Source organism: Hemibagrus wyckioides, linkage group LG16, assembly GCF_019097595.1.
Source record: "Hemibagrus wyckioides isolate EC202008001 linkage group LG16, SWU_Hwy_1.0, whole genome shotgun sequence".
Lineage (NCBI taxonomy): Eukaryota > Metazoa > Chordata > Actinopteri > Siluriformes > Bagridae > Hemibagrus > Hemibagrus wyckioides.
The window spans coordinates 13,132,984-13,154,307 of record NC_080725.1 but is presented as its reverse complement, the minus strand read 5'-3'; the positions used below and the strand labels follow the sequence as shown (position 1 = coordinate 13,154,307).

The window sequence follows — 21,324 nt, the reverse complement described above, 5'->3', positions numbered from 1 at the left end:
CTCTCACTGTTCCAGACACATTTCACACCAGTAAAACGTTGTATTCAATTAGCATATAGAGGGGTCAGGAATAGAAAAGCTTCAGATTCACCAAACAGAGCGTACCTTTGACCAGAAGGCGCCCAATGACCTCAGCATTTCCGTAGCTGTTCCACACCTCGCACACGTAGCTGCCCGAGTCGCTTGGCTGTGCTCTTTCGATCAGCAGACCGGTCACACTCTGCCTGAAGCGTGTGTCCGGCTCCAGTGGCCTGTTGTCCTTCAGCCAGCGGTATTTTGGTGCCGGATGACCTGAAGCTTTGCACGGGAGCTCCACCCTGTGCGAGGCCATGACCTCTCGCTTCTCGAATCCATCGAGGATGGCAGGAGCCGAGTTGGTGGGGTCTTGAAGGAGGAAAATGGCATAAATATTCAGAATAAAATGGAGGATGTGGGAGATAATAAGGACATTTGAGGAGGAATGAGGGGACTGTCTATCCTGTATGTACTTGGTTAACTGAGAAATCTGTCATTTTCTCAACTATTTTTCATTAAGACAAGCAAGAAGGTTTGTCAGTTCATTATTTATATAATTTGTAAATAAAATGGCAGAGACACACTGTATTGACATTACACCTTTAAACTTTTAAATGAAATTACACAAAAGAACTTGCTCCTATAATGATGCTACATTAAATTGGTAGATATTTATAGAAAATATTTGAAAACACAGACTTTTATTACTTGTTTGTTTCAAACATCACGGATACCTCATAGAAACTTTAGATTGTGTGAAATAGATTTCTGCTCTACCCTTAACTTGCGTTCTCACTAGCAAGCAACAAAGATTCCCTGAGTTCCTCTCACCTGGCACAAAGAGACGTGCACTGTTGCTCTGCCTCGTCTCGGAGGTGTAGCGATGCCTCGTCATGCAGCGGTAGTTAAACAACTCGTCCTCCTTCTGCACATCCAGGATGTACAAGGCTCCCGTAGACGTTATGAGAAATCGAGGTCCTAAAACACACACATTACTTTTTAAGCAGCAGCGACAGATTTCTAAAATGGCTTGAAACCGTTGCACCTTTCAGCCAACCTCCACAGGGGAGATCCATGTCAGGGATGATTGAGAATTAAGACGAGATTGTCTCATAATTAATTCTCGAGGGTGGAGCTGCAAAATCTGGGGTGTGTCAATAAACTGCAAAGAGGCATGATATATTTAATTTTGTATCAATCAAATATATTTTATTTTATTATTTCCATTTTCCATGTCCATACATTCCACCTCAAGTGAAAATTTAGATATCCTATGTAATAAGAAATTTCAAATTCATGAATATCATAGAAATGTTTACTTTTCATTCATTATGGCTGATGTGATTACATTAATTTCAATGAAACAGTAATAAATTTGTTTAAAGTTTCATCTAAACCTCAGATGATCTCAGCGTCGTCCTCTGTGACTCCAAAAAATACCCAAGACATTATTTTACACCCTGAAATCATGAGTTTAATGTGTGCAAATAAACTGGACTGAAGCAAGACTCAGAGGATTTATTTCACATTTTAAGCTCCCTGGTTTGAGAGCCTCTGACTGAAACCCTACAAAGACCAGTTTTTGCAGATAAAGTGGGTTTCAGACCAGCAGTTTATTACGAGTTTATTGTAAAGGGAGGACGTGTAAGAATGAGAAATTCACTTTCAAAAAAAGTATTTAATCTAATATTTTCATACTTATTGCGATGTACGAAAAAACATTTGTGATTGAACCGAAAAATGAAAGAAAGAAAGAAAGAAACAAACAAACAGGTGTGAATCAACGCCATGTGTGTTGCCAAGTGTGTGAGCTTTCCACAAAATCACCATGTTTTATATAACTCAAAATAAGTCGATTTTTGCCATAAGTCGGACGGACTTGTAAAGTAAGGGGCGGACTTGACCAATAAGTGAGGTAAGCAGCCGCTTAGGGCCCCGGGAAATTAGGGGGCCCCGACCAATACCAAGAAGCCTATGTAAATCATATAGTACTTATTACGTTTCATATATTGTATGGTCTGTCTATAACCATCAAGATTTTAACATTATTATTACATCTTTTCAAATGCAGGGCCCCCCCATGATTCATGAATAGTGGAACGTTCCTAACGTACTGCACGTGCGTGAGATTACCATACCTGGAAACACTTAGGGCCCTAAGTCCGCCCCTGCGGAAAAGCCCCTATAAAGTGCTGTATATGTTCCCTATGACACTATGACTTTATTTCTAATATTTTCTGTGTGGTATCAGTACTATTTCTATATTGAATATATGTATTTTCTTATTTTATAAAAAGAATTTTGTTTAGTTTGGTTTTATTAGCCATTTTTCATTGTTACTATGCGATGGAGGGACCGACGTAAGGTTGTGTAAAGCACCATAAATTGGATTAAATTTTTCAATGTAATATTTAAGGATGAGCGACGTAAGTCGAAATGATGTAAAACGGGCCACTACTGTACTACAAAAATGTAAATAAAAGTTAAAAATCACATGGCAAACTTAAATTTATTTTGTCTAAAACAAATCACATGAAAATAAATAATAATCACATAAAAATACATATAAATGAATCGTGTTAAAAAAATCACGTGATTACTGAATTGTGTAAAAATCACTTATGAAAAAAATGCACCAAACATAATATTTATAATGTCTAAAAGCCACATATGTAACATTAACATGAAGTTTGTGTTGAGTTTGTGTGAGTGTTGCATATCTGCATGAAGCTGCATGTTGAGCTGTGCCTCGTGATGTAAATCTCACCCTAAATGTGTTTGTGTATGTGCTCAAACAGCATAAGTAAACAGTTTAGAGCTGAATGAGAAAAAAATCAGACCGAGGCGAGCCAGAAAGTGAGGACGCTGCTATTGTGAGCTCTGACCCAGTTGGAAAAGAGAGAGAGAGAGAGAGAGAGAGAGACAGAGAGAGAGAGCGAGCATGGACTAAATGTCTTTAAGGCATTTTTAGATTGTGATCTAAATGCGCTGTGTGTGTGTGTGTGTGTAAGAGAGAGAGAGAGAGAGAGAGAGAGGGAGAATATGAATGAATATTTATGAGAAAATATCTGTATGTTTGCGTGAAAACAATGAGATATGAGATGAATACTCCTGCTCCAAAATGATATTATATATATATATATATATATATATACAGCTCTGGAAAAAAATAAGAGACCACTGCAAAATTATCAGTTTCTTATGTTTTTTTCTTACAGGTTCATGTATTGGTGAGATGAACAGTTTTGTTTCATTTTTTTGTGAACTGCTGACAATATTTCTCCTAAATTCAAAATATAACTATTGTTATTTAGAGTGTATATTTAAAGGAAATGACAACACATCAAAATAACCCAAGATCATGTAGTATAATAATAATTCAAATAATTCAAACAAAATGCAAATAATTTGTAAACAAATTATGTTAATGCTTTGGCTTAATAACATTAAGAAATCAGTATTTGGTGGAATAACCCCGATTTGCATCCGTTTTGGCTCCATGCTCTCCACCACTTTTACACATTGCTGTTGGGGAACTTTATACCACTCTTTTTGCAAAAAGCAAACAGCTCAGGTTTGTGATGGTTTGTGACCATCCATCTTCCTCTTGATGAACTTCCAGAGGTTTTCAGTAGGGTTCAAATCTGGAGATTGAGCAGTGGTCTCTTATTTTTTTTCCAGAGCTGTATAACTTACAAAGAAAACTACCAAATTAATACATTTTACACTTTGAATCTATATAACTGACAACCAGATGCTGAAGAACAGATTTCATGGACATGTGAAATACGTACTTTCAGACACTTGTGATGTTTAATTCATTTTCAGAGGCAATAACAATAAAATTAAGGGTTTAAATGAATCAAAACTTATTCAAAAACATAACCACAAGACTAGAATTCCTAGATCCTGAAAATTAGAGGTTGTCTCTGAATATTTGGGAGATCTGGGAGAGTATTTGGATTTGGATGAAGATGTCTATTTATTTATTCATTCATCCGCAGTAGATTTTCTCTAGTGAATTTGGAGTTGGGGAACACACGCCTATGTGCGAGATGGAAATACATCATAAATGGGATGTTGTCCATCAGAAGGTACACTCACATTAACACTCAGTCACATCTAGGGGTAATTTAGAGTACCTAGTCCACATCCTGGGAGGTTTGAGGAAATCCAAACCTCATGGGTCATTAGACAAGTAGCTGTGCTTTGCTGTTGCTATGGTTACCACAAGAAATAAGCTTAGCATTGTTGTTGTTGCTATAGTTACCACCTGTCATATCATAGCCTGTGCTGATCATGAAGTGAAGAGAATATTTGTTGCTAAATCCCTTAACACATTTTCCTGCATTTTGGCTCGTCAAGTTTCATAGCTGTAGCCATGGCGATACCTGATATCATCACCAGCTCAAGCCGTAATACTGATATATTATCAGATCCTTATTTCAAAATGTATAGATTTTTTCCCTCTATTAAACTATGTTATTATATACAAGAGATTAAAGTGACAGAAAGAATTATTCCTGATCCTTTTTTTTTGTTCGCCGCATCCCTGCGAGGCACCCCTTCTAAGCGGCCGAAGTTTAAAGAACATTTTTGTTCCTGGTGCGTCTGAACGAGGAGTGGCTTCATTAGAGCAGACAGCTTGTCATGTGTGAGTAAAAGGGGAAGGAAAAGTCTGCGACAGAGAGGATAAGTGCACATCAGAGACTCCGGAGACGCCGCGTCCCCTCTCTCTCTCTCTCTCTCTCTCGCTCACACATACACATTTACCAGAGGGTTAAGTAATAAACGAGGGCTTCTTGGGCAACGATTCTATAAATACAGACTCCTGAGGTTTATATTACATTGCGCTAGGTCATCATTTCTATAAGAGCAGCAGTTATAACCATGATTATGATGGATTATATAGTGAAATTTTATACACCATATTGATGGAAGGAGTCTCCAGTCTCAGCGCTTTGTACCAGTCTGAGGTAAAGTGTAATGTTATGCTTTCTGACATCTTCAGGACAGAGGAGTTTAGGTTTTGGGGTGTTTTTTCTGTAACATGACACACTGCTCTGTGTGTGTGTGTTTAACATGAGAGAGAGAGAGAGAGAGAGCGAGAGAGAGAGATCGGACGAATTTGTTTCATAGACGTTCCAGAACATTCCAGAAATAGATAAAAATATGACATGTTATTGTTTAAGACATACTTGTTGGCAATTTGCTGTAGTACAAGACAAATAAAACACTTCATGGAGCGAAAGACAAGAAAATAATGAACGTCATGCCATCACACCTGATGCTTCATGTCATCTTTGATTATTTTCCTTAAAAAGCACACTCCGAGTGTTTTGTTCCTTACATACAGTACTCTAAGGGTATATGACGACAAGGTAAACCGATTAATCCGGCATTTCTTTATCAGGACTAGCTCGAAGTCTGTTAAAACAAAGTACGTCACCTTGTCTAGAGGCTAGGGCACGTTCACATTTATTTCGCAGGCTATTAATCGCTAGCTTTTAGAGCGCCTCGTCTGTGAGAAAGCGTGAAATGAAAAGTGTGCTGCGGGATATGACTGCCATTCACAGACGAGGCCATGGAGGATCCACCTGCCCCAGTTTTGCTAATCTGATATCAGGAAGCTCTGAAGTGCTCCGAGCGTGTCCAAGCGGCAGGTTATTGCTTGACGCTCTGCGGTTTTCCTACCGAGCAACACAACAACCCACTTCTCCTTTCCTCTTCTCTCCTTTTCTGTCCTCTGGTAAATAATTCAGCATTCCCACCCTGTGCTGTTCCTCCCTGACCTCCTGGGACTTTCACTTCAAAACCCAGTCACCATTCTTCCACCATCCTCCAAACACACCTAGTATCTCTCTCTCTCTCTCTTTAGAATGAGGAAAAATATAACCCAGCATCTTTTATATCACTTTCTTGAAGGAATATACTTGAAAGATCTCCCAGCTACATGTAAACAACTCTTGCTAGGAAAAGTGCTTTAAAATAAATTAAAAGCTCCTTTAAAAACTTTAGCTTCAAATATTTAAAAAGATCACAATGTTGTTGTTTTTTCAAATTATACTGAAACTTCCTAAGATATTTCCTTTATTTTCTCAACTCAGATTTGTCCCATTTCAGATAACATGTTACAGCCTTTGCTCATGTGTGCTTATGCTCTTTTCCCCAATTAGCTATTTGACATCTTTTCAGCATGGCTAATGTGAAATGCTTTTACTAGCACATACAAAATATGAATGGACTCAAATATTTATTTAAAGCTGCTTAATGAAAGTATTTGGAAACATCTCAAAGGGTTCAGTAAAGCTAAGCTACGTGCTAATATTACCACTTTTCTGCTGTAGCCTAGCATTTTTTTTTACAAAACCAAAATAGATACATTTATGATTCATTTTAATATCATGGGCAGCATTATAATTACTGAAGCATCTTTAATATTTATGGCTCCTTTAATGCTGAGCTAAGCACTAGTTTAGCTTTGCGCTAATTAACTTAGTTAGCTTACTAGCTTGCTGATTACTGTTGAGGGCTTACAACTTGAAACATTTTATATCTTCTTTCCCTCTTTATTTGTATTTTTACTTGGTTACATTTTTTCAGTCTTACTACACTACTGCCAGACCTGACAAGTCGCCCACAGCATGCAAGCTCATGAAGAAAGGCATCAATAAAGGCATCATAATCAATGGCAGAAGTGGGTTTTAAAAATACACTATTGTGTCTTTCTTCTCCACTGTTCTGTATTACAAAGCCAAAATATCATATCATGATACACGACAATATCTATATCCATAAAAGAAGAACCTGTGTACATAATTTTATTTTATTTATGGTTATACTGTACATGTTTATAATTTCAAATTAGCTTTCAAGTTCATCTGAGTTGCTAATTTCATCCAAGTTCATCTGAGTTGCTAAGTTGCTAAAAAAAAAAAGCCATTAAGAGACTGCAATATCACAGTAAATGTGTATTGTGATGTATATCGATATCATGATCATATTGCTCAGCCATAATACCAGCATCAAGGAATAAAAACAGAAGACTGAAACAGCACAGTTCACAGTCTGCTTTATTTTTAGGAATAGAAGATCAGGACGATGGTGTGACCTTGGCTGTAACACTGACCCCAGGCCACCTGTAGTGACAGTATGTGAATATTTAATGGCTGCTCTGACCCTCGAGCTTCATTCCCTCCCTGTGTACCAGGTATTCTGACCTGATGCTAGCTCTCCCCGGGTGCATCATTAGCATCACAGCTTCAAAATGCTTAATACATACAATAACATCTCAAAGTCTTAATATATGAGAGTTAAAGATACTGTAAGTGAGACTCCATTATCCAGAACAGTCCGTATTTTAGTGTAAAACTGCATTATAATATATTATATTATAATTCCAACTCCTCATTCATGTTTTAACTTCTTAACTGCTGTGGATTGATTAAAAAGCTCCTTTAGAGTGCCGGTATGTCATTTTAGCTTCCTCTGCCACCTTTTTTTTCTTTCTTAACTGACCATATCCCCTCTGAGTTTCATTTTTGATCAACTGAGACAGCGATAAGCTGGGATTTGTTTCAGCTGGGGGATGAGAGACTAATTTCCGGGCCAGAAAAATGTCATACAGGAGCCTGAAGTGAATATATTTTTGATATCCGATATACAGAAATATGGCACCTGATATATTTCCAAGGTATCTGATTTATCGAATTATTTATAGCTGTTATCATGGCTATAGAAACATTTTGAATAGTTACAAACTGCAGTTTTATCAGCTCAGTCAGCGCACGCAGATGTTTGCCACAGAGCCGTGGCATTTAAAAAAAAAACATATTTGTTTTTTGTAGAGCTCTCCGTGGAAGCGGCAGCATCAGCAGCAGCGTAAATACCAGCTGCAGTACTACAGCGGTGTGTAACGTCAGCTCCTCTATCTCAAGCTCATTAGAGCGGGTCTTGTCCGCCCACACACACTCTCCACACACACTCTCCACACACTAAATCACATTTTCTCTCCACGCACTGGAACAGAGGCTGAAATTAGCACCCTCTCTCTATCTCTCTCACACACACACACATATTCACTCTTCTTTATATTCTCTCTCCACTCATCTGTAATCACACAGCACCCACACCCCCAAGCTCACTTACCTTAAGCAGCATGAGCGTTTGGCGCCTCTCCCGAGAGATTACAGTGGCATTAAATATAGATTCCTCAGTTGTGAATCTGCTTTCTGCCCTCTCGTCCCTCAGCTGTGCTTCAGTGGAATAGTTTTATCTATCTATCTATCTATCTATCTATCTATCTATCTATCTATCTATCTATCTATCTATCTATCTATCTATCTATCTATCTAACATTGTCATGTTTCGTGTCATGTGATATGCAGCATGACTCAACATTATATAAAAATGTATGGCATGACATGATGGTGTGACACCATCTGATATATATGACTTAATGACATGTTATTTGTCATTACATGGTCTAACATGACATATGATATACCATATGACTTGGCATGACATATGATATGATATGATATGATATGATATGATATGATATGATATGATATGATATGATATGATATGATATGATATGTTATATGACTTGACGACAAAATATATTTGGTGATCTAAGGCATGACATAATGACAGACATGATAAAAGATATAACTCAACATCACATAAGATATGAAATATAAAACCTGATGACATGACATGATATATGATGTATAATATGAAATAACTATGATGTATAATGATGATGATGCATAATGATGTATATATAGCACATCTACGATGGCATGATATGACATAATGACACATCATAAAATATATGATATATGACATGATGGCATATGATATCATTTAGCATCACATGACCTAACATGACATATGATATGCCATATGACTTGATGACATGACATGAAATATGATGTATAATATGATACATAATGATGTATATATGCCACAAACTTGATGACATGATGTCATTTGGCATGACATGACACAATATATGACTTGATGAACAACATGACAAACTATATGTGGTGGACTACAGCATGACATAATGACACAACATGATAAAAGGCATATGACTTGATGACATATGAGATCATTTGGGATCATATGAGCTAACACGATGTATGATATGCCAAATGACTTGATGACATCACATGGCAACATGATATGATAAATAACTTAATGACATAGCATGCCAAAATGTACATGATGATATATGGCATGACATAATGACCTGAAACGACATATATGACAAAATGTCATATGACAGTATGATGACATATGATATTGTGATAAATAATGTCACATTTCTGGTGTTTGCTTTGTTTTTTTTTTTCGAAGACTGACCAACTCTTCATTACTATTCATTACTATCTGGACTCTATTCCTTTTGAATCAATTACTTCAAACAGTTAGGGCAGAGATATGAGTTAAGATAAATACCTACAAGATTTTATTCAAGATTCATATTTTCACCAAAGGGTTCCTTTTGCACTACAGTTTTATTTATTTTTTTGTGAATTTGAGTATTGTGATACATTTTTGTGTATCGTGATATGACATTTCTGACATACCGACCCCTCCCCTGTGCACACGTCCTGTAAGGAAGTGACAGAACGAGCAGGATAAGTGGTTTAAATGAGCTCTGCGTGCTGTAATTACTCTGCCTGAGCTCCATCGGGGTGGGATCAGCATCTCCATCTCCACGCCAACGCCACCGAATTAACACTGATGTAATAAGTACCATTTGTCACCATTACAGAGTGAGATGTTGACAGCTGCTGCAGTTGGCACGGCAACTAGCTACTGTATGTACGCCCGCGCATACACGTGCAGGCACATACACGCACACACACACACGATTCTTATGAATGTGAATATCTGTTATAATGGCTGCTGTTCACATGTACAAAATACTGTATTGAATCTTTTTAGGTGACAGACAGGCAGGCAGTCAGAAAGGAAGACAGACAATCAGACAGACAGACACAGTCAGACAGACAGAATAGAGAAGAACAGCCAGATTGATTGGAGAGGAAACTACACCAAGCAACAACTCCGTACAACCGTGTTGAGTAGAAAAGCATCTCAGAATGCACAACATCCCCGATTTTGAAGGGGATGTGCTACAAGAACAAGACTCTATACATACAAGGAAAAGTTTTCCAGCTAATTACTCACCAAGTCCATTATGCACCGTTTAATCCTGATTTTTGATCAATCAAGTAGTTTATTCTCAAGCATCTATAGAAATCTCTTTAGTTGATGCAAAAGGGGAAAAAAAGCCAAAAATCTCCTCAGCAAGTTCAAGCCAAACTCCAGGAATGCAAACTGATAGTACAGATGTGACACTTGATTATTTCATTTCATGCAGATTTAAGAAGCAGCTGGTAACGGGGGTTGAGGAGTGACGGGAGGATTAGATAATCAAACAAATGCAGCACTTGAAATCGTTTTGGCCCTCGGCTAAGAGCTGGAGGATTTAAGGCAGAGGCGCTCGACTTTAATTGTCTGATTTGCCTTCATTATGGTCGAGGGGCTGCATAATTCAACATTATTAAATATTCAGATAGAGAGAGAGAGAGACGGAAAGGGAGGGAGTGCTGAAGATCAAGCGTTTTCGTTGCTCATCCTCTCGGGTCGAGCTGAAAGCAGAGGTGATGCGAGCAGCGGCGTGTAACGTGAGCTCATCTGCTAAATTAGATCTGTTGAATCTTTTATGAAGCTAATTGTCAGACATTAAGGTTGACATTAAGAAACAACAGAACTGACACAGAGGAACAACTGCAAGTTTGCGCAAATTCAACAAACAGGGGAGGAGGGGGCAAGGCTGAGGGCTAGGCGGCATGTGACATATTTCAGGAGCTTTGTAGATTACGCGAGAGTGTGAATAACAAAAATCATGTGTTATATTGGAAAATTCAGTAGGATATATTGACCAGGAAATTAAGTCATTCGAGTGACATAGTGGAAGGAGAATCTTTGTTAAATCTTGACTACAATGGTGCACAAGTGTGTGATTTGGATCACAGCCAGGATTTGTTCATTTTATTTTTGTTCGTTTTTGCTCTACATCGCCTCCATCTACTCACATCAGTACTACACCACGTCTACGAGTCACGTCAATGTTTTAGGACGTATACAAACCAACAATTGTTGCAGGATCCATGCAGCAGTCAATGTGTAAAAAGCAGGAATGACCCGAGCCTCGGGGTCCAACGCAACAGCAAATCAGAACAAACTAAACACGACAGTTAGCTTGAAACATGACACAATTTTATCATGTTTTTTTGTTGTTGTTGTGGTTTGTTTTGCACACAACTCGGTCACAAGTCCACTATAGATAAAGTAAATTTATATAATATAGATAAAGAATAAGTAAAATTCTTTCTTTTTAAAAAGAAAACAGAGCGGTATAGCTTGCGTCTGCATTATCCCAGCATCTCCAGTTCCAGCTGCGGCGTCAGCAGCACGAAGCATATCTCTGAAACAGCTTTTAACAGCCAGCCACGTTCGCTAATAATAACCCCCCTCTCATCACGACTCCTCCGAGAGCTGGAGTGCAATGACGCCCTGTCAATTATGCTAACGTTTTAATTGCACCAGCGGTGCTGTCTATTCCCCCGGCGTGAGGTTGAGGTGCTTCCCATCTCCATCAGCCTGAGAGCAAGCAGACGGTGGTGTTTGCTTTGGGATCACGGGACAGCACTTCGCCATGTCAACAAGCTGCTCGCTGTGCCACTCAAGCACATTTAACGCACAGTAAATCCTCCAGCAAAGACAAAGCGTGCCAGCTGTCACTGTGTCTACCATCGAACCTGCACAGGAAAGAGACGTCTGTAATTAGCTTCTTCTTCAGTCTCCATCTCTGACTGCTATTTACTCTGAGCTGAACAAACACTATAGCTGCGGTCCGTTAAAAAAGTCTATTTTAATATATATTGTGTATTTTTTTTTTCTCATTTGTGAACTTTAATTGTGATTCACTTGGAAGATTGAAAAAAAATGCAGATTTTTAGGAAGGAAAAAATGATTAGGTGTGTGATCTCCACTTGTGTAGAGTTTAATGAGTTTATGGTATCAGCCTTTAATGTACTAAACACACGCGAACTCTCTCTCTCTCTGTGCATCTCTATCTCTCTCTCTGTGCATCTCTCTCTATCTCTCCCTCGCTCTCTCTCTCTCTTCCTCTCTCTCTCTCTCTTCCTCGCTCTCTCTCTCTCTCTCTCTCTCTGTGCATCTCTCTCTATCTCTCCCTCGCTCTCTCTCTCTCTTCCTCTCTCTCTCTCTCTTCCTCGCTCTCTCTCTCTCTGTGCATCTCTCTCTCTCTCTCTCTCTCTCTGTGCATCTCTCTCTATCTCTCCCTCGCTCTCTCTCTTCCTCGCTCTCTCTCTCTCTCTCTCTCTTCCTCTCTCTCTCTCTGTGCATATCTCTCTCTCTCTCTCTCTCTCTCCAGCAGCTGCTCTCTCTGAACAATGTGAATCAGATGTTACCGTGGTGACAGACAATTACGCCGTTTGTTTCTCTTTCTGTAGCCTGGATGCTTCCCCGTCCTGCGTTCAGCCCTTTTTCTCTAGTAAAGAGAACAGACTGACTATTTTTGCAAGGAAAAAAAAAGATCTTCTCAGTGAGTTATTTTGGACGCTTCTCCTGCACACCACACGAGGCTAATATTTACGTGCAGAGTCGGAAAATTCTATTTTTTCTCTTCCACTTATATATTAGAATAACTCTTGATTTTTTTCTTCTTCTTCCGACAGTAAAAACGTTGTCTTTAATCTCGGTCCCAGAACGCGCGGCTGTCCGCTGTAATTAGCGCTTAGCTTTAGCATAATTGCCTGTCAGCACGAGCGGCAAAATGCAGGTTAAACGCCCAGGTGCCAAAAAGCCGGCGTTTTCTTTGTGTGCTCGTGGGGCGGACAAGCTTCCCTCTACACAGAAAAGACAGACCAGAAAAGAAAGAAAGACTCACACGCACGCGCACGCGCGCGCACACACACGCACAGACGCGCGCGCGTCTTCGTTTCCTTCTGGGGACCTCCTACAGTCACAGTGACACCTAAATTGAACTCTCATCTTCATCTCACTAAACCAAATCAAACCGTGTGCTGCATTTTTTTTTTTTTTTTTTTTACAGATTTTTTTTCTCTTCCTGTCAAAGTGAAACCTATCAGATATTTCATATATTTCTATCCTTCTGGGGCGTTTATTTCCCCTCCTAGATATATCGTTCTTTATCTCTCCTCCTCCTTGAAACCTTGAAAAAACCAACAAGCAAAAGGAAAAAGATACAGCTTTTGTAGAGACATCTCTCTCTCTCTCTCATTTAGGTGTGATGATGTGACAGGGAGGAGGAAGGTGAGTTGGTTACTGTGGCAACTGGCCGTGTGACTCTATGGCTCCGCTCTGACATTAGAGGTGGGGAGGAAGGGCAATGATGATGATGGTGGCGGTGGTAGTAGGAGGGGGGATTAAAGCGGTGTCAGTGTGCTGTGTGAGCCATGCTCTCTCTCTCTCTCTCTCTCTCTCTCGGCCACGCTCACACAAAAGAGGCTCTTAGAGAGAACGACAGGTTCCTGATAACAAAACAGCATCCTGCCTGCTGGAGACACAGCTGCTTTCCACGCCATGCTGTCAGGTGTGTTAGCAGATAAAAGAGGCTGGAGAAGATATTTTCTGAGAAAACCTGCTTACATGAAAGAAAAAAAAGCTTAAATACTAAATGCTAGATCTACATAAGGGTTTATCATGTTAAATATCAATTATTAATCTATTTGTGAAACGTAGATCTGCACTGAGTAATACAGTAAAATAAAAATAAAAAACGATAAAAAATTATTCTAGAAGACACTCTAATCAGATTCAAATTATATAAAAAAAACAATTTAAAAACATAAAAAACAAACTATAACTGATAAAGTAAAACTAAAACTGCAGCTTTGCAAATCTGATTGGTCAGACGCCGTCAATTCGTTTTCTATACCAGCAGCTTGGACAGTAATGTAGTTATCACTAATGGAAGGAGTCTCTGGTGTCAGTCGGAGGTAAAGCCGTGTCTTGAAGTTTTCCGACATTTTCAGGACAGAGGAGTTTCTCGAAAACATGACAAGATGCGTATTTTTGTCTTGAAAGAAAGCCTGGTGAAGGAACAGCAGTTTCTAGCTGCTGTAAGTGATAGGATGTTCCACAATATCTGATGTAACCATAAAATGATAAAAAGTAAAGTTTTTCCTTGGTAATAAACACACGCTGTTATAGCAGCTTTAAAAATGTTCTGAAAAAAAAAAAAAGCAAAACACCAACCCTGTCTCCCTGAAGGACTGTGTTTGGGGAAAAATACGATGATAAATCATTCCTCCACCTCAGCATGAAGCGTCAGCATTATGACGTGATGTCACACACACACACAGGAGCTACCCGGCTAACCTTTAGGGTCCATGGGAGTCCAGGGACAAGCAGATGGCCAACAAAACCTTCACAGCAGGGTGGTGGTGAGAGATGCCACGGCTTCCCACCGAGCAGATGAGCTTACAGAGCGCCAACATGTCTGCCTGACAAACTCCACCACACGGTGCCCTCTGTGCAAGGACACAGGGTAAAAAAAACACCACAGGGTCCTTTACTTTTCATGACTTTGTTCCAGGAATTAATTACAGTTGAATAATAATCCTGCACCAGATCTCATATCGTTTATGTTCATATTTTGACCAAGCAGAAAAAAAATCAGACAGTTGCTAAATAATGAACCCTGGTGTAGCTTGGAAGTGGTAGCTCAGTGGTTAAGGCCACGCCCCTGAACCCACTGCAAGGCCCTTACCCTTCAATTATTTAGCTGTATTAAAAAAAGAGATGAATATAAGTGGATAAGGCGTCTGCCAAATGGCATAAATGTAAATGGTGTCACACAAACTGCTAATGAAGTTGTGACGCAAAACAGACTTGGAGTGACAGTGACGGTGATGGCAACGAACATGCTTCTAATAGTGACAACTATTCTCACATCTCTTGTCTAGTGACAAGACTACACACACACACACACACGCACAAAAGCACTCATTCTGTCCCAGGATGCACTGACTTTCATGTCACGGTGGAGGGCTTTCAGCATGCCAGGCATATGGTGCTTCCTCCAAGCCGGCATGACGAGTGACAGGTTCGAGTCGGCATGCTCACTAAACACCTCCATCTGTTCACTTCCCCAGACGCTTCACCTGCACCGACTCTGGCTCTGACTCACACCGACAAAACCAACGACAGGTACGTTTACATGACACAAAAATAACACAAACGACACATGGAATCTTCAAGACACAGCATGGAGAAGATTCAAAGATTCATAGTTTAGTTACAGGGATATAAAATTCAACAAAATTGTTAATGTATTGTATTCTATTGAATTGTAAAGCATTCAAAAGAATCTTTTTCGTTTATTGTTAAAGTCTGGATTAATTACCACAAATACTAAACAGATACTTTCCAAAAACATTTTCCATTTATGGGATTCTATTAAGAGCCAATTAATTGGATTTCAGAATAAACCAATGAAGAACAACTACAAGCACTAAAAAAAGAGAAAAAAATCTGTAGCAATTTCTTAATTAAGATGGCAATTAAAATTAGATATTAAAATAAACTTAGTTATTTAATTTAATTTAATTGGGTCATTAAGTCAAAACATATATTTTCATTTAGTACCACTCTTATATCTAATGACGACACATCAGGACTCAATGAAAAAGAAATATAAATAAAAACAAAACAAAACATAAAATGCAGGATTTTAGTTTTCAGTTAGACGGAAGAGAAAAAACACAAAACCATTAAATTGCAAAAACACCTTTGTGTGGCGAATGAGTCAGGGCTCACTGTTAGGACTGTTTAAATTATGAAATCAGCTACAGAAAATATAGAATATCAGTTTAATTATTTTATACCATCGTTTTTTCTTCGCCATGCCTGTGCTACAAATGTTCTCAAACATTCATTTTTAATCAGTTGACTCAACTGACAATTTGAATGCATAATCTGGATTAAGTTTTAGTAGATTTTTACTGGGAACAATTTTTACTCAATTAAAGCTGAACAGTTTTCCTCTTTTTATTGACCTGTTTAATTTCCCCCAAAATATTCTGTTTCAGTTTGCAATTCAGTTTGCAAAGTTTAATGCCTTCATAAATGCTGCATTGACATTAAGAGCTCACTAAAGTCCTGAGGTGCCAACAGTGCTAATATGATAAACCCTACAGGGAACAAGAAGAAAAAGGGAAAAATACCATAGTATTTCAGAAAACCCGGTGGATATGTCGGTGGATGAGACGGCGTTAAGAATTGCTGTTTTTAAAAAAAAAACAAAAAAAAAAAACCCAGATCTGCTGATACATGCAGACAGAGTCATGTTGTAATCCAAATTGATCTGAACCTCAGCAGATTTTTGTATAAAAATAAGAAAAAATGGTCCCATCTGCATAACACCTTTCTGGAGAATTTCAGTGTCAGATGTTGGGAGGCGGGGCTTAACTTAATTTGATTGGAAATAATGTACTTTAATTTGAATGCAGATTTTCAGAATGAGTGATTGAGTGAGTATTCAAGGTTTGCAGCAAATATTTACAATATTTTATGGGGAAAAGATCAAATAAGATGGAAGCCATTTTAACAAGCATCTAGGAAAAGTGTTGAAGAGGGGTTCATCGGTTTGAATCTGGGAGCCAGAGGGCACTCATTAAAGTACAATCAAACGTTAAATGGTTCACTAACTGCTGGCTGGAGAGAGAGATGATCAGCATATGTGGCTTACCTTCAGTAATGAACACGAGGAACATCAGGGGAACATTATACATTTCTGTTTGTTTGGGTTTTTTGCTATGATAGTGATTGAAGTTTCAAAATCTGATTTGAGTCATTAATTATTCAAAGATTCAGCCTTTTTCAAGATTCAACATTTTCTTCAAAATGGAGCAAGACTGGTTGATGTTCTTGTGAAAATTTGTTAATTTGCCACTTTTAGTGGACTTCTGAATACATTTAAAGTTAAAAATATAAAGGATTTAAGTAATACAGTAAAAAAACTTTTATGTGTCAAATGATTTGGCAATGGATTCAAAAGAGTCAAATGAGGATTCCAGTGATACAGTAATGGATTCACAGGATACAGTAAAGGATTTGAAGATATGAATGACGCTGTAAAGGATCTGAAGGATTCAAAAATACAGTAATCGATTCAAAAGATTCAAATAATTCTGTAAAGATAAAGGATTTATACAAACAAAAAAAGTTAAGAATTCAATTGATACCATAAAAAATTCAAAGAATTGAAAGGATTCAAACAGTGCTACAAATGATTCAGAGGATTCAAATGATACTGTAAAGGATTAAAATGATTCAAACAATACACCAAAGGATTCAATGCTACTCTAAAAGATTCAGGGGATTCAAATGATACTGTAAAGGATTCACAGGACAGAAATGATACTGTAAAGAATTCACAGGACTGAAATGATACTGTAAAGAATTCAAAGGACTGAAATGATACTGTAAAGAATTCAAAGGATTCAAACAATACAGCAAAGGATTCAAAGGAGTCAAATGATGCTGTAAAGTATTCAGAAGATTCATATGATATTGTAAAGGATTCGAATAATGCAGTAAATTAATCAAAAGATTCAAATGTTATAGTATTGGATTCAAAAGATTTAAATGACACAGTAAAGGATTCAAATGATATCATCCAGATCCAACTTCAAGTTTAAGTTCAAATTTAGGTTTTCCACCATTGGAAGGTCTTCAAGAAAGAGGACCTTACACTTTATGAATGACGATCTGTGGTGGGTTAGGACTGTTTATAGCTTCTATAATGTAAGTAATGTAAAAAATTAATTTTTATCATAGCGTTTTTGATTGTTTGTTTTTGGTAGGGGGTTTGCAGGGCTCCTCTTGTCCACGGATTTTCAATTCTTTGACCATTTTGTTTTACGAGTCAGACTTAGTCAAGAATTATATAAAGATTCAGCTGAATATCAGAACGATTTTCCTGTATGAATTTTTTTTTCAATTTTGTTTGAAAAGTTTACAAACAGCTAAGAGTGCTAACAGACTTTACAGTCCCAGTTCTAAGTTGCTTTAAGCTCACTTGCTTTAAGTTCCAAAGAATTAAAGACATTTCTCCTTGCAGCGCTCTGATTCATTCGTTCTGCCTTATTTTCCTCCTCCATGTTAATTCCACTTCATGCCCATATGCCACACAGATTAGCACATGCTAGTGAAAGCTGTCTTTGTGCTGCCTCTTTGATTACAGATGGTTCGTTGTTGAGGCGACTCAGGGTTCAATCCGACTTCCTGTTTGTCTCACGTGGGCCACCAATACACTTCCAAAACTCTACAGTCATCTTTTCCTCCCTGCATATGATAAGAATTCATGAGCATATGCTGCAAACTGTCTACTTCTAAATCCAGTTCATTTCTTAAGGGGAATCTGGTTGTCTTTCAGAAAAGGTTTCTGTTATTATGTTGATTTCCCCCTCAGCTGTACGTGATCCCAACTCTTGGCTCATCTTGTCGGGTCTCTGGGCCACCGATGGCACTAGTCCATGTGGTTTAATCCTCCAGGAGCCATATGCTGGATGCAGAATAAGGCAAGCAAACGCATCCGGAAGATGCTGATTATACAGTCCCACAGTGTGAGCTTTTCAAACTGAGGACTTGATAATAGCTGTTTAACATGAGGAACTGGAGATATGGAGCATACAGCTGCAGTGATGCCTGCACTCCCAAACAGACTCAAAAAAAGCTTGAGTGGGAAAAAACACAAACCACACAATGGAAAATTCACTGTTTTTTAATTCAATTCAATTATTGTAGGTATCAATCAATTTTTAAAATTAATTAGGTATTATTTATTTTGGGCATTTTTATTTATTATCCATCAATTTCCATACCAATGGAGTCACGCTGCAGGAAAAAAAAAACATAATTCTGTTATCTATTCTATTTCTTTAATGTAAAATACACAATTTCCTGTTTTAATATGTAGATTTTATTTAAAAAAAATCTAAAAATTAATCTTTTTGTTTATTAATCTTTATTAATTATGTTTTTATAAATAAATTAAAATTAGAAAATGTCTCTTACATGAGAAAGTATGAAATTGTGAAATTAAAAAACTATACTAGCTCAGAATCAGAAATTGCTTTAAAATAATTTATTTTAGTAATTAGCTTTTAAAAAAACATTGTCTGTAGGTTAATAACAAATGTATAAAGCCTAAGGGCAAAATAAAGAAAATGCACATCATTTTTTTCTATAATAAATAAATGAATTCTATTATAATAAAAAAGTATGTAATGACACAAAGTTAAAAATTATATAGGTATTATAATTATAAAGGTATTTTTATACAAATTTTAAAAAATCCCGTTACCTTTTATAACTTGTGAAAATTGCCTTTACTTTATTAAAAATAAGGGGATTTTTTGACACAATTTTGTAAAATAAAAAATAACATATTATTTGCAAAACAAGCTGAGGGTTTTTAAAAATAAAACCTTAACCACTATACAACTGTCTAAGTGAAACATTTCCAATCACATCCTGAACTGAATCTTGTAGAGAAAATGGCCGTCTGTGTTCACTTGATCCAGCATCCATCTTGGAGCTCGAGCATCCGAACGATTTTAGACGCTAATCTCCCAAAGTGGTGAAAAAGACGGAGGGCTTTTGCTGAATATCAGATGTTTAGCGCCTTATCTTTTCACCGCAGCTAATACGCAGGCTTCGAGCTTGTTTTTGTTCGCTTTCTTCAGGCAGCTGATTAAAGGAGAAAAAATGACACTCAGCAAGTACTGAGTCGGCTCTTATTGGCTGAGGAGGTTTGAGTCATGTGGTTTGGTGACTGCAACGTCCTAGCAACAACACGTCGGCTTTTCAGGAAAGGAAGGACTTGATAGTTATTAGTAATATAGATTAGAATTTTATTATTCATATATGTGGAAATGCAAACAAGATTTATTTTCACTGGTGTTTAAAAGCGTTTACACGAGTGGATTTTTCCTCCTCAGTCTCCTTATGCCTGGTGTTCACCCTGAGATTCACAGTCAAAATAATGGCTTATGCAAAACGTTGTGCGTGTGTACTGCTTCTTAAATGAAATTCGAAGGATAACCGAAGCCATCTTTCAGACAGCAAAGTGTCCTATGATTCTTCTTTTCGGCAGCAGCCTCCGTTCTGCTTCGCACAAACAAGGACACACGTAAAAAAAAAGTAATAATAATAACATGGACACACATTCCATCCTTCATGCACTCAAATGCATGGCAGCAGCTGCCTGCTGATGATAAGCGCTCGCAGACACGGCCATCAACTCTAATTGGCTAATGTGGCCTGGACACACACATGCATGCACACACACACACACACACACACAGACACAGAAAATAGCTTAGACAGCCATTCTACATCTCGCCCAAATCAAATCAAATGCTCGTGATGACGTCATTTTCTTGCACCTTTATTTTCTTTCCCCTTGCACACCGTTTAATCTGACTAAACACATTGTTTTTTTAGGCATCTTCATGAGGCGTCATGCAAGTGTTCATAAGTGGACGCAAATGGCTCTCTGCTGCCTTAATTAGCCTCCACTGCGCTTATCGCTGAGCCCCGTTTTGGATCTTGGCCATGCGTAGTGACCTGGCGATGATCCAGCACTGCAAGCTCTGAGAGCAGCGAGACGGCAGCGCGAGCCCGGCCGTGTTTATAGAAGATTAGTCCCGATGTCCTCGCTAATCGTTTCCTGGCTTAATGGTTAACAATGTAGCCGTTTATGAGCCGTGCAGACGTGCCTCTTGTAACGCACGATCAAACTAATCATTTTACGATCGTTTTTATGTTCCATCTGGGCCAGTGTATGCTAATCAGACTGCTTTATATCACAGCACTGTTGAGTTCTCGATTCTGATTGGTCAGACAGTTTGTCTAAGATCGCTTCTGAAATGTTTCATTGTAATACGCTATCGTTGCCATCGTAACAGCTCATACAGAGGGACTTTTATGGCAGTTGCTCTACATAAAATAAAGCTAACGATAAACAAAACATCATGATATTTAACTAGAATTATGCAGAATCAATGATATGGTGAAGTTGTCTGTTTAAATTCACCGCTTTGTTCAAATCATTTATTCAAATGATCCAGTAAAGGATTCAAAGGATTCAGAGCATACACTAAGGGATTCAAATGATACAGTTAATGAAATCAAATGATACAGTAAAGGATTCAAATGATATGGTAAAGGATT

The 21,324-nt window shown here is 38.0% G+C and overlaps 1 protein-coding gene across 1 annotated transcript in view; it reads right to left on the bottom strand.

The window, feature by feature from the left end:
* Positions 1-21,324, bottom strand: part of dscama (Down syndrome cell adhesion molecule a) — a 69,519-nt gene that overhangs the window by 32,592 nt on the left and 15,603 nt on the right. The window contains exons 4-5 of the mRNA XM_058411389.1: positions 847-993; positions 106-384 (exon numbers count right to left, since the gene is read on the bottom strand). Coding sequence (XP_058267372.1) covers positions 106-384; positions 847-993 — 426 coding nt within the window. The remainder of the gene's footprint in view (positions 1-105; positions 385-846; positions 994-21,324) is intronic.